The following is a 14,277-nucleotide window of genomic DNA, read 5'->3' as shown; positions in this document are numbered from 1 at the left end:
ATCATGGCTGTCGGCCAGCTGTTGTATCTCCTGTGCTTTCTCCATCCACCACCTGTTCTTTAGGTCCCAGGTTTTTTGTTGGACCTCAGTCTTGAGGCGTCTGTAATGCTGCTTTGCTGCTCCGGAGTTGGGTTGTTGCTTAAGGCTCAGAAATGCCCTGCATTTGTGTTCTATTAGCTCTTGGATCTCCTGATCGTTCTCATCAAACCAATCCTGGTGTTTCCTGGTTGAATGACCAAGCCGTCTCTTTGCAGGCATTGGTTATGGAGGCCTGGAGGGCAGACCAAGCACTGTGGGCATTCTGCATCTCGGAGTCATCAAGGCACGCCAGTTAGCTGTGAGGCGCTTACTGTATAGGGCTCGCTTAACTGGGTCTTTAAGTGTCCCGGCACTGACATTTTTGCTGCACTGCTTCTGCTGCCCCCTCCGCTTTGGGGCTATGTTGATGTCAATGACGCATCGGAACTGTACACAAGTCTCGAGCAGGACTGAAATTGCAAGAAATAACTTTTCCCCTCAGGTTAGTGGATATGTGGAATGAACTCTCAGAAATAGGACTAAAATACTTCATAATTCTGAACAAAAGAACTTTGAATTATCACTGAAATTGAATGAATATGTTCCAACTTCAGATGGTCACCCAAGTTATACTGTTGGCTCTATGTCACTTTCGGACCAGTGAAAATACAGTTCTGTGGATGCATGCAAGCATACATGGGCAGTGATCCAATCGCTGGCATTTAAATACTGGTTAAGAGCTGGCGGGGCAGTTGGCCTTTTCGTTAACAAAGGGAAGATTAAATAGGTGTGAAGTGTTTTGTCTGTTTAACCTTACCTTTGCACTGGTTGAAGTGGAAGTTTTGTGAGACTACCTCCTTGATGTGATCTCATACTGCGTGGTCAACATTTAATTTGGATAACTTTGTACACAAATTACACTGTACACTGTGATGCCAAAATAATTTCAAATCAAACCAAACTGTGTAGTATTTTTGGTCCATTAACACAGACATTTAGGTTCTACAAATAGGTTCTCAACCATCACAGAATCTGCTGCCATGGTACTTCCACACTGGTGACCCATGAACCATTATCTTTTCCCTTACCTTCCGTGGTTAGGCTGGAAGTAGGAAGGCCAGAAGTGAAAGCAGTTGTGGATGTGGTGCTTGGGCTTCTGGGTTTTGCAGCTGATGTTGCAACGCTTGTTGTTGTCGAAGCTTGAGTCACCTCCCCAGGCTTGATGTCACATGTCTTATCTTTAGACTGTAGCAGAGAGAAAAGTGTATAAACCAATTACTCTATAGAAGCAACTATTCCGAGAAGCAGTAGGCAATATTATCTAGACTGTGAAAATACCACAGGAGACACTGTCTGGACACTACTTTTATCCCATTATCTTAATGTGCACAACTGTCTGATAAGATTAGATATAGCTCATCTTAAGACTGAAAACCTTTCATCCTTTTGCTTCAATGCCTTTAAAGTAGTTAGTAATGTTACAGTCAATGGCTTTCCTGAACATGGTTTAATGAGCTGGAAAACATAGAAACATAGAAAATAGGTGCAGGAGTAGACCATTCGGCCCTTCGAGCCTGCACCGCCATTCAATAAGATCATGGCTGATCATTCCCTCAGTACCCCTTTCCTGCTTTCTCTCCATACCCCTTGATCCCCTTAGCCGTAAGAGCCATATCTAACTCCCTCTTGAATATATCCAATGAACTGGCATCAACAACTCTCTGCGGCAGGGAATTCCATAGGTTAACAACTCTGTGAGTGAAGAAATTTCTCCTTATTTCAGTCCTAAATGGCCTACCCCTTATCCTAAGACTATGTTCCCTGGTTCTGGAATTCCCCAACATCGGGAACATTCTGCCTGTATCTAACCTGTCCAGTCCCGTCAGAATCTTATACGTTTCTATGAGATCCCCTCTCATCCTTCTAAACTACAGTGAATAAAGGCCAAGTTGATCCAGTCTCTCCTCATATGACAGCCCAGCCATCCCTGGAATCAGTCTGGTGAACCTTCGCTGCACTCCCTCAATAGCAAGAACATCCTTCCTCAGATTAGGAGACCAAAACTGAACACAATATTCCAGGTGAGGCCTCACTAAGGCACTGTACAACTGCAGTAAGACCTCCCTGCTCCTATACTCAAATCCCCTAGCTATGAAGGCCAACATACCATTTGCCTTCTTCACCGCCTGCTGTACCTGTATGCCAACTTTCAATGACTGATGAACCATGACACCCAGGTCTCGTTGCACCTCCCCTTTTCCTAATCTGCCACCATCCAGATAATATTCTGCCTTCGTGTATTTGCCCCCAAAATGGATAACCTCACATTTATCCACATTATACTGCATCTGCCATGCATTTGCCCACTCACCTAACCTGTCCAAGTCACCCTGCAGCCTCTTAGCGTCCTTCTCACAACTCACACCGCCACCCAGTTTAGTGTCATCCGCAAACTTGGAGATGTTACACTCAATTCCTTCATCTAAATCGTTAATGTATATTGTAAAGAGCTGCGGTCCCAGCACTGAGCCCTGCGGCACTCCACTAGTCACTGCCTGCCATTCTGAAAAGGACCCGTTTATCTGGACTCTTTGCTTCCTGTCTAGTAAAATTCTATTATCATTTTAATTTTGTTTTATTACTCATCTCAACTCTACTTCAGACAATGCACCAAGGTACCTCATCAGGACAGCTGTTATCCACCCAATCCTGTCGATGACGATCAAATCCATTAGAACACCTACATGCATATAAAAAAATAAAGCCAAGTTAACTTTACATTTCCATTCTTATTATCATGCATCTATTTAAAAAACAAATTGTAAGAATCCCTTTAGCTAACTTTGGCTGGTGTATTGATTTATTGGAGAACTTGCACATTCACCGAGAGATGTTAGTGCTGGGAAATGGTCTAAGTCATTAGCACGAAATGGACTCAGAGAATTGACAGCCCATTTTACAACCAGTCCATTTTTATAAGGCCTGATGTAAATGGGAGGCCGATTTGCTATGAGCCATTTTGCATAGACCAATTTCATCTGCTAGAGACAGAGTAAAGCTCCCTCTAGACTGGCCCAAAAAGTACCCTTGTCTCAATCTCAGAAAAACATCTTACAACAGTAAGATGTTTCCATTTCCCACTCCAGTCACCTTTGCAGACTTTCTGAAAAAGATTGCTAATTTCATGCCAAAGTCGGGGCAGTTTTGTTCTGTGGATACATGTCCATTCAGGACAGGGTTCATATTGCATAAGTCTTATTGTGCATTGTAACTTTACAGCTAGCAGAGTGAGGACATTTTCGTTGATTAGTTTTCATTGAATTTGCAATGATGCCCCCAGAGGGAAAGATACGAATTTAGAAATTGCTGCTCATGGTATTAGCAATCATGTGAAATTCCTCAACCTGGTATTTTAACAAAGATGTTAACCTGCGTATTTTAAATATGTTGCTGCTAAAATGGCAGACAAAAGAACGTTATATGTGCATATTCAATGTTTGTCTCTGATTATTACAGACAGTAAATTCTAGACCAATCTGCTAACTAATTGCATCACGAAATCCCTGCTGCCACTGTGCTTTTGAAATCACTGTCAGCAATTAAGATAGTGTCAGGGATTCACGGTCCAGTATATTGTCAAATATGCCACAAACCAATTTAATTGTCAAATAAATCTCACTGATTATCATAATAGAATTTCAAGAATGATAGGAGGTGAATTTCTGCAGGGGTTCTCCTGCTTGTTCGCTATAACTTCAGCGGAACAGCCGTAGAGACCACAGAATAATGGCGCAAATGGTATTTATGCTGTTTCTTCAAGGTTTCCACAGATCTTCTGCTGAAGTTACGGTGAGCGATTGGGAGAACCTTCTTGGAAATTCATCTCCACAGTGCTGTGTAATGCCTTTATTTAAATCCTGCCTGTGTGGTGGTACATTAGGTGGGACCAGTTGGCAAAACCTATTTCTGATGTTGTCAAAAAACATTTCAACCAAACTAATTGTAATATACTGCTAACCTGATCGCAGCATGAAGAATTACTTTGTTACTAAAAAAATAATGGCCTTTCATTTTTCTACTTGTCTAGATCTGAGCCATCATGCATAGAAAACGCTTAAATTATTGTATGCAAATTTCTTTAGTGTTTCATTCTCTTTTTGTATTGAAATGATAGTTATACCCAAAGCAATCTGCATAGGACTTCTATTCATGGGGTGAAACAAGTTAATTTTCACACTGTTCTATTTAATCTCTACTTAAAAAGGTTTAACCTGTTCAAAACCTCTTCTTCCATAGACTACTGCAAGGATATCAGAGTCAATAAGAGTGAAGGGTTAGATCCGAAAGCTTTGGAGCACCATTTTAGATATGCAATTATTCTGTTTGTTTTGCAGTCACACACACAAGTGTTTCGTTTGGAATGTGTAGTAGGAGACCTCTTTTTGCAAAGCTATGTTATATCACTTGGGTTTGACACTGCTTAGAGTATAACTCCAGTCCAGTGCAGTGCCAAGCCGGGTTTAAAAAGTGCTCAGGTGATCTGCTGAACCTCTTGGTCATGTTATAAACAAAAGTGGAATTTGGTTTTAATGCTTTTATAAAGTGGGTGGTTCTGTCCATGCATGCAAAATATAAATGGGGTTGATTTTCCACTCTCCCTTCCATCCCAACACAAATATAAAAGTGCAATCCATGGGGAGGGGATCTCAGGGATATTGAGGTGTCGGGTATGCCACTGGTAATCTTGGAGATTCAGCTTGGACCAGATCAAGAATCTTAGAATTGCAGTGCAGTTGAGAGAGGAAATATGAGTTCAGGTCCATTTGGCTGGATTGCACTTTGGGATTTGTGTTGGGATGGAAGGGACATCTATATACAAGATCTTCCAAGTATTCTCATCTCTAAAATCTTGTATCTTCTTCACATATCCCAAGATTTTCCTCTCCCATCATATCTCTGAAATCGCACCTTCTCCCTTATCTTCCAACCTCCCATGGGTCTCCTCCTGAGTATTTGGAGGATAATTGTGTTCGGTGGCCTGCTATTAGGTTCCTGGAATGCTATTTATAGGCTCAATCCAAATGCTAATCCAGGCTAATATAGTTCCCATATTCAAAAAGACACAGGCAACTATACAAAACGGGCGCAACGCTGACAAATCTAGCAGTCGGATGGTCCGTGCCGAATCTGCACATCTATTCGGGCTACTGATAAGTTAATTGCGCCCATTCTTAGACGTCCCAGGTAGTTGTTTACGACAGGAGTTAGGCCTTTTCATATGTTAACGAGGCACCTAATGTCTGTTTGAGGAAGCCTCTGGGAAATAGCATTGTTCAGTGGCCGCTCTGACCTGCAGTCACAGTGGTTGGGGATCTCGGATCAAACTTTTTTGTTGCAGGCGTTTTGTAGGTCTGGTTTCCAGGGCCCCAAGTTTCGGCCCGCGCCGAAAACGGCGCACCTCCGAGCTGGACGCCTGTTCTTCGCGCTTAAAAGTGCGCTTAAAAAAAACTCAGATTCTCCGGCTCCTCGGAGCTCTAACTCAGCTTGGCGTGGCGCGCACTACTCAGCGGGGGGCGGAGCCAAACACTCGCGCCGATTCTGGAAGTAGTGGGGGGCTGGTCCAATTTAAATGAGCCTTCGTGGTGCCGGCAACCCTGCGCGTGCGCGTTGGAGCGTGCGCGCACGCGCAGTATCAAACAAACATTGGCACGCGGCCATTTTTAAAACGACTGGAGAAAAAGTGAAGATTTGTTTCTTGGTCCCCTTCAAAGGCTTGTAATTTAATTTTTGTGATATTTCTGTGTGTGAGGGAGTGCTTTTAGCAGCACTGTTGAATAAATCACCTGCTGAAATCAGTGAGTTCAGCTTTTCACCGCTAAACTTGCAGAACTGGTGCTGCATTGGTGCATACAAATTAAGGACTGTGTGTTTGGAGAAATAAGAGTGCCAATTCAACTTTGCAATGGATCAACGTCCACCAAGAACAAAGAATTTCTTGCATGAGGTAGTAGAAATATTAGTCAACGTAATTGAGCAGAGATGGCAGGAGCTAGATACCAGCAACAGAGGTCGCATAAAAGTGCCACCTAAAGAAATGAAGAAACGCTGGAACCAAGTTGCAGAAGATTACTGCGCAGTGGTGCATACCAGGAGATCTGGAAGTCAGTGTAAAAAGAAATGGCACGACCTTGGTCAAGTAGTTAGTGTAAGTAATATTTCCCATTTTTAATTTAATCATAATTGTAACCTGGCTATCTGTATGGCCCACCTTGCAGACTGACACACTCTGTAAAAAGTTATATTTTACTCTTTGCAGAAGAAATTGGCCCACAACAAAAGGGAGGCAACTCGTACAGGAGGAGGCACGCCCAATCTGCATCCACTGACACCCTTGGAACAGAGGGTAGCTGCTATGGTGAGTCGTACATGGAGTAAAGCAATCGGTACAGCACAAGCTGGGCCAGCAAGCGAGGAAGAGGGTAAGTCCTGAAAATGCATCATGGCCCTTTAAATCAACCTGCTGCCTGGCCTGCTATGTGTGAGAGTACTCATGCCACCCATCCGGCCCCCTCCCTTACTGTTAAGCATTTGACTGTTCTGATGTATTTTGCAGAACATGATGATGATGATGATGATGACGATGATGACGATGCTGCTGCTGCCAACCCTGAGGATCCTGAGGGTACAGAACAAGAACCAGTACAACCAGCTGCGGACGATCCAGACTGGATGATGGCAGTGATGACTGCAATGTCTGCAGGGGAGAGCTTCCAATTTAATGTTTATGAGCCCCCATCAAGGGGCATCAGAGTTTCAACCCCTAGCATAGGTCTTGGTTCCACCTTCCATGGTTTTGCTTCCGATGTTGCGGGTCCCAGTGGTGTTGCTGGTATAATGCAGCACTACCGTCCCAGCCTGCGCCTCCCTCTCGCATAGGTTCTGGTTCCACCTACTATGGTTTTGATTCCAACGATTCGGGTCCCAGTGTTGCCGCTGATATCATGGAGCAGTTTACACCCATTCGTCCAACATCCCAGCCCATGGCTCGCACTCGAGTGCTGTTGTCTGGAACACCGAGCGTCCCACCATCCAGCCCGAGCCTCTCTCTCTAGTACTGCCGTCTGCAACACGGAACGTCCTACCGTTCCAGCCCGAGCCTCTCTCTCTAGTACTGCCGTCTGCAACACAGAGCGTCTTACCGTTCCAGCCCGAGCCTCTCCCTTTAGTTCTGCCGTCTGCAACACAGAGCATCCCACCATTCCAGCCCGAGCCTCTCCCTCCAGTTCAGCCGTCTGGAACACAGTGCCCCACAGTCCCAGCCCGCGCCTCCCAGTGTAGTGGTGCCATGAGGCAGACCCAGGCAGAGGAGAAGGAGATTGGAGACATGCTCTCCTGAGATGCAGCGTGCAACAGATGCGGCTCAGGTTGTGACATTGGGTATGGAGACCAATGAGCTTACCCGATCACTCATCGGTGGCGTCAGTGCAGTGGGTGAAGAGTTGACGGTCCTGACGGGAGAAATAGCAGTAATGACATGGGAACTGAGGGAGGGAATTTGCGAGGGAGTGCAAATGACGGCACAGGCCGTCAGGGAGGGCATGCAAGTGTCGGCACAGGCCGCCAGGGAGGGCCTGTTTGAGGTAGCTGCTGCAATGAGGGCACACAGCCCAGCCAATCAAATGACACCCCCATGAGGAAGTGAACATTCACTGAGATATGGATGAGACATGGTTGCAGCCTTTCTTTGCTGCTTTTGTTCTTGATGTAGCTGTAGTAGCGTTTTTCAAATTGAAATTGTTTTGTAAGTTTTGTAACTTTACAACTTATAAGGGATCTTATGGTTTTTAAGTGATCTTACAGTGCAAATGCTCTCACATTTTTTTGTATCTTATTTAATTTTGCACCTAAAAAGTAATCCTGAAGTTTAAGTGTTCTTCAGAGTGTAAGATTTTTCACAATGAAACTGTTTTGTAAGTTTTGTAACTTTACAACATATAAGTGATCTCAGGGTTTTCAAGTGATCTTATAGTGTAAATGCTCTCACATTCTGTAAATTATTTAATTTTGCATCTAAAAAGTGATCTTGAAGTGTAAGTGATCTTAGAGTGTAAAATTTTTCACATAAAAAGTGCTTTGTAACTTTTGTAACTTTACAAGTTTATAAGTGATCTTAAAGTTTTTAAGTGATCTTCAAGAGCATTTTTCGGAAACTTATCGCCGAGCGTTACTTTCCACAGGTGCTTAATGCTGGGAAAAAATAATACCGCCCGCCCACTTTTTTGGGGCAGAATCATCAGAATGGGCGAAATCAACACGATTAATATCACCCAGCGTTAATTTTCACACTGATTTAATGCCGAGATTCAATAATACCGCTTGCCCACCTTTTTTTTTTAAAACTAGCAGCCATGACATCGCCCAGGGTCACTTTCACCACCTCGCACACATATTGCCCACAATATCGCTCACACAAAAAAACGCCCAGAAAAAGTGGAACTAACTGGAGCTAATCACAGCGTTATGGACGCCATGCTCTACATCAGATGTTGCATCCTTTAAAAGGCTGCTGTGCTTCAACCTCGGGGGAGTTCAGATGTACTCTGAAGGTCATTGGAGTTGATGTGAACATCTGTACAAACATCTTGACCATACTGTGACCGATTGGAATTGAATAGATGTCTTCGTTGGGACATTTCTTGTTTGTGACCAATCGGTGGAAAACAGAGAGCTGTTGCAATGGGGCCTGTCCTTTCTCACCCTCTCTTGGTGACCAATTACATGCAGCAGACTCAGGATCGCCAAAGGTATGCTCTACAGCATTAAGTGCCCAATGTAAAACGTGTCAGACTAATGTGAGGAGGACCAGATGTTCCACCCCCTCGCAAGTATTCTTACCTTGACTTGCCCGACACCACCTGCCTTCGGAGACTGCGCTTCCTCAAAGAGGTTATCACTGAGATATACCAGCTCATAAGGGAAGATCTGCAGCCTGCCAGCACCATCAGTACTGCACTGTCCGTCGAGGTCAAAGTCACCGCGGCACTGTCGTTCTATGCCTCGGGTTCTTTTCAGGCCCAGATGGCGACATTTTCGGACTTTCTCAGCATGCCACAAATTGCTGCATTCGACAGGTCACTGAAGCCCTGTACGCACGCAGGAGGGACTTGATCAGTTTCCCTATGATCAGGGAGGCACAGAGTGAGAGCGCTCTAGGATTCTCCAGAATTGCAAACTTCCCCAAGGTGCAGGGAGCAATAGACTGTACGACATCGCGATGCAGGCACCTTTTCAGGATGCAGAGGTTTTCAGGAACCACAAGGGATTCCACTCCCTGAATGTCCAACTGGTTGTCGACCACCAGCAAATGATACTGGCAGTGAATGCTTAACATCCTGCGTGAGGGCACTGTATCTGACTTGTTTAACAATGCCTTCAGTCCTTCTCAGCTCCCTCTCTCTCTGTCTCCTCTTCAGTGCATTTCACGATGACCCTTGACCTCCTGAATTATGGGAATCGAGTGTTGCCATGCCGTTGTTAAGGATGGCGACACTTTACAGCAGAAGGTCAGCGAAATTTAACGCTACCGCCCATTTCATATCACTCGCGGTAATGGCCATTTTCAAAAATGGAGACCAGGCGCTTTGAAAATGGGCAAGAAGCCGGCGATCTGAAAACCCTATTTTACCGCCCATGCCGGAAATAATGCCCATTTTTGAGCGATAAGCACAAAAGTGGAAAATCTAGCCCTATAACCTCACACTTCTCTGGATTAAGTTCCATTTGTCACTGTTCTGCCCAGCTGTCCAATTGATTGATATCTTCCTCCAGTCCGCAGCTTTCTTCTTCATTATCAAACACGCAGCCGATTTTATTATCATCTGCAAACTTCTTAATCATATATTCAAGTCTAGGTCATTGCTGTATATCACAAAAAGCAAGGGACCTAGTACTGAGCCCTGCGGAACCACACTGGATACAGATGTCCAGTCGCAAAAACACCCATGAACCATTACCCTTTGCTTCCTGCTTCCGAGCCAATTTTGGATCCAACTTACCACTTTGCCCTGGATTCCATGGGCTTTTACTTTTGTGACCAGTGGGACCTTATTAAAACTTTTGCTAAAATCCATATACACAACATCATATGTGTTGTGTATCTGTAAAGCATGCACTCTCATGTGCGGCCACCAGGGAGCTCATCCCCTGAAGTCCCAAGGGATCTCAGCATCCCTTGGGAGCACTGTATATAAGCCGGCCCCTAAGGCCTGTTCCTCACTCTGGAGTGTCTTATTAAAGACTGAGGTCACTGTTACTTTAACCTCCCTGTGTGCAGCCTCATCTGTGTTAGGAACACAATAACTGGCGACGAGAATACGAATCCAACGCAAAGATGCAGCAAACTGTGGGCATCCTGGAGAAGTTCTCGGAGGGTGAGGAATGGGAAGCCTATGTCGAATGGCAAGACCAGTACTTTGTAGCCAACGAACTGGATGGAGAAGGAAGTGCTGCAAAAAGGAGAGCAGTCCTCCTCACAGTCTGTGGGGCACCAACCTACAGCCTCATGAAGAATCTTCTGGCACCGGTGAAACCCACAGATAAGTCATATGAGGAGCTGTGTACACTGGTTCAGAAGCATCTTAACCCGAGGGAGAGCGTGCTGATGGCGAGGTATCGGTTCCACACGTGTCAGCGATCTGAAGGTCAGGAAGGGCCGAGCTATGTCGCTGAGCTAAGGACAATGTGAGTTTGATGGCTACCTGGAGCAAATGCTCTGATACTTTTTTTTTTACTGGGCATTGGCCACGAGACTATCCTACGAAAACTTTTGACTGTAGAGACACTAACCCTCAGTAAGGCCATTGAGATAGCACAGGCGTTTATGTCCACCAGTGATGACACCAAACACGTCTCTCAGCACACAAGTGCGAGCAATGTTCATAAATTAATGAACTGTGTTTACGAGCAGAAATGTGCAGAGCAGAACCCACGAGTCTGCAACTGCCAGCAAGCCTCAGGTGACCAAGATGACTCAGAGTCCCCAACAAAGGATGAATGCAAGGCAATTCACACCTTGTTGGCGTTGTGGAGGCTTCCATTCAGCCTTTTCATGCCGCTTCAAAGGGTATGTTTGCAAGAGCTGTGGAACAATGGGGCACCTCCAATGAGCTTGCAAACGAGCCACAAGTTCTGCAAAACCTGCTAACCACCACGTGATTGGTCCATGGTGGATCAAAGCAATTTCGAGCCTCAGAGGAGGCAGATGCTGAAGTACATGGGGTGCACACATTTTCGACAAAATGTCCACCTATAATGCTAAACGTAAAATTGAATGGCTTACCCGTAGCCATGGAACTGGACACTGGCACTAGCCAATCCATCATGAGTAAAAAGATGTTTGAGAGACTGTGGTGCAACAAGGCATTCAGACCAGCCCTGAGCCCCATCCACACGAAACTGAGAACGTACACCAAAGAGCTTATCATTGTCCTGGGCAGTGTCTTGTTAAGGTCACCTACAAGGGCACAGTGCACGAACTGCCACTCTGGATTGTCCCGGGCGATGGCCCCACACTGCTTGGAAGGAGCTGGCTGGGCAAAATCCATTGGAACTGGGATGACATCGAGAGCTATCACATGTCGATGGGGCCTCATGTACCCAGGTTCTTAACAAATTTCCTTCCCTTTCTGAGCTAGGCATTGGAAACTTTTCCGGGGCAAAGGTGACGATCCACTTGGTCCCAGAGGCATGACCCATTCACCACAAGGCACGAGCAGTACCTCACATGATGAGGGAGAGAGTAGAAATCGAGCTGGACAGGCTGCAACGCGAGGGCATCATCTCCCCAGTGGAATTCAGTGAGTGGGCCAGTCCGATTGTTCCAGTACTCAAAAGTGATGGCAAGGTCAGGATTTGAGGCAATTATAAAGTAACTATTAATCGTTTCTCGCTACAGGACCAATACTCTCTACCTAAGGCAGACGACCTATTTGCAACGCTGGCAGGAGGCAAGACATTCACCAAGCTTGACCTGACTTCGGCCGACATGATGCAGGAGCTGGAGGAGTCTTCTAATGGCCTCACCTGCATCAACACGCATAAGGGACTGTTCATCTACAACAGATGCCCGTTTGGAATTCGGTCGGCTGCAGTGATCTTCCAGAGAAACATGAAGAGCCTACTCAAGTCGTACGGAGTCAGGTGTGCATTACAACAAGCTAACGTTGCGGGGAAGTTGCAACCTGTCGCCTATGCTTCCAGGAGCTTGTCTAAGGCCGAGAGGGCCTACATCATGATTGAGGAAGAGGCATTAGCGTGTGTGTTCGGGGTAAAGAAAATGCATCAGTACCTGTTTGGCCTCAAATTTGAGCTGGAAACCGATCACAAGCCCCTCACATCCCTGTTCGCTAAAAACAAGGGGATAAATACTAATGCCTCAGCCTGCACACAAAGGTGGGCACTCGCGCTATCAGCATATAACTATACCATCCGCCACAGGCCAGGCACTGAGAACTGTGCGGATGCTCTCAGTCGGCTACCATTGCCCACCGAGGGGGTGGAAATGGCGCAGCCTGCAAACTTGTTGATGGTGGCGCACCCTGCAGACTTGTTGATGGTCATGGAAGCATTTGAAAATGATAAATCACCTGTCACGGCACGCCAGATTAGGACTTGGACCAGCCAAGGTCCTCTGCTGTCCCTAGTAAAAAACTGTGTACTGCATGGGAGCTGGGCCAGCATCCCCGTTGAAATGCAAGAGACAATTAAGCTGTTCCAGCGGCGAAAGGACGCGCTGTCCATTCAGGCAGACTGCCTGTTGTGGGGTAACCGCGTAGTGCTACCAAAAAAGGGCAGGGAGACGTTCATCTCGGATCTCCACAGCACACACCCGGGTATAGTAATGATGAAAGCGCTAGCCAGATCCCACGTGTGGTGGCCTGGTATCGATTCTGACTTCGAGTCCTGTGTATGACAATGCAGCGTATGTGCTCAGTTGAGCAACGCGCCCAGAGAGGCACCACTAAATTTGTGGTCCTGGCCCTCCAGACCATGGTCGAGGATTCATGTCAACTATGCGGGCCCGTTTCTCGGTAAAATGTTCCTGGTGGTGGTGGATGCTTTTTCAAAATGGATTGAATGTGAAATAATGTCAGGAAGCACCGCCACTGCCACCATTGAAAGCCTGAGGGCTATGTTTGCCACCCACGGCCTACCTGATATACTGGTCAGTGACAACGGGCCATGTTTCACCAGTGCTGAACTTAAAGAATTCATGACCCGCAATAGGATCAAACATGTCACCTCGGCCCCGTTTAAACCAGCCTCCAATGGGCAGGCAGAGCGGGCAGTACAAACAATCAAACAGAGCCTCAAACGAGCCACAGAAGGCTCACTCCAAACCCGACTGTCCCGAGTACTGCTCACCTACCGCACGAGACCCCACTCACTCACAGGGGTGCCCCCGGCTGAGATACTCATGAAAAGGACTCTTAAAACCAGACCCTCGCTGGTTCACCCCAACCTGCATGATCAGGAAGAGAGCAGGCGACAGCAACAACATGTAAACGATGGTCACGCCATTGTGTCACGGGAAATTGATCTGACTGACCCTGTGTATGTGCTAAACTATGGACATGGTCCCAAGTGGATCGCGGGCACGGTGTTAGCTGAAGAAGGGAATAGGGTGTTTGTAGTTAAACTAGACAATGGACAAATTTGCAGAAAGCACCTGGATCAAACGAGGCTGCGGTTCACAGACTGCCCTGAACAACCCACATCAGACACCACCTTTTTCGAGCCCACAACACACACCCAAAGGATCAAATACACCACGCTGGACCAGGAAATCGAACCAATCACACCCAACAGCCCAGCAAGGCCAGGCTCACTTAGCAGCCCTGCAGGGCCAAAAACACGCCAGCCCAGCGAGGGCACAGCCAACACACCAGAACAGACATTTTTACCGAGGCGGTCCACCAGGGAAAGAAAGGCTCCCGACCGCCTCACCTTGTAAATAGTTTTCACTTTGACTTTGCGATGGGTGGGGGGGAAGTGATGTTGTGTATCTGTAAAGCATGCACTCCCATGTTCTGCCACCGGGGAGCTCATCCCCTGAAGTCCCAAGGGATCCCAGCATCCCGAGGGAGCACTGTATATAGGCCGGCACCTAAGGCCTGTTCCCTCACTCTGGAGTGCCTTATTCAAGACTGAGGTCACTGTTACTTTAACCTCCCTGTGTGCAGCCTCATCTGTGTTAGGAAC

At 46.4% G+C, this 14,277-nt stretch overlaps 1 protein-coding gene across 2 annotated transcripts in view; it reads right to left on the bottom strand.

The window, feature by feature from the left end:
• Nucleotides 1-14,277, bottom strand: part of LOC139264628 (plexin domain-containing protein 2-like) — a 559,026-nt gene that overhangs the window by 98,157 nt on the left and 446,592 nt on the right. For both annotated transcript variants that reach the window (XM_070881383.1, XM_070881384.1), the window contains exons 10-11: nt 2,698-2,758; nt 1,107-1,263 (exon numbers count right to left, since the gene is read on the bottom strand). In XM_070881383.1, coding sequence (XP_070737484.1) covers nt 1,107-1,263; nt 2,698-2,758 — 218 coding nt within the window. The remainder of the gene's footprint in view (nt 1-1,106; nt 1,264-2,697; nt 2,759-14,277) is intronic.

The sequence above is a fragment of the Pristiophorus japonicus genome, chromosome 5 (genome assembly GCF_044704955.1).
Source record: "Pristiophorus japonicus isolate sPriJap1 chromosome 5, sPriJap1.hap1, whole genome shotgun sequence".
Lineage (NCBI taxonomy): Eukaryota > Metazoa > Chordata > Chondrichthyes > Pristiophoridae > Pristiophorus > Pristiophorus japonicus.
This window is presented reverse-complemented; position numbering and strand designations above follow the sequence as displayed.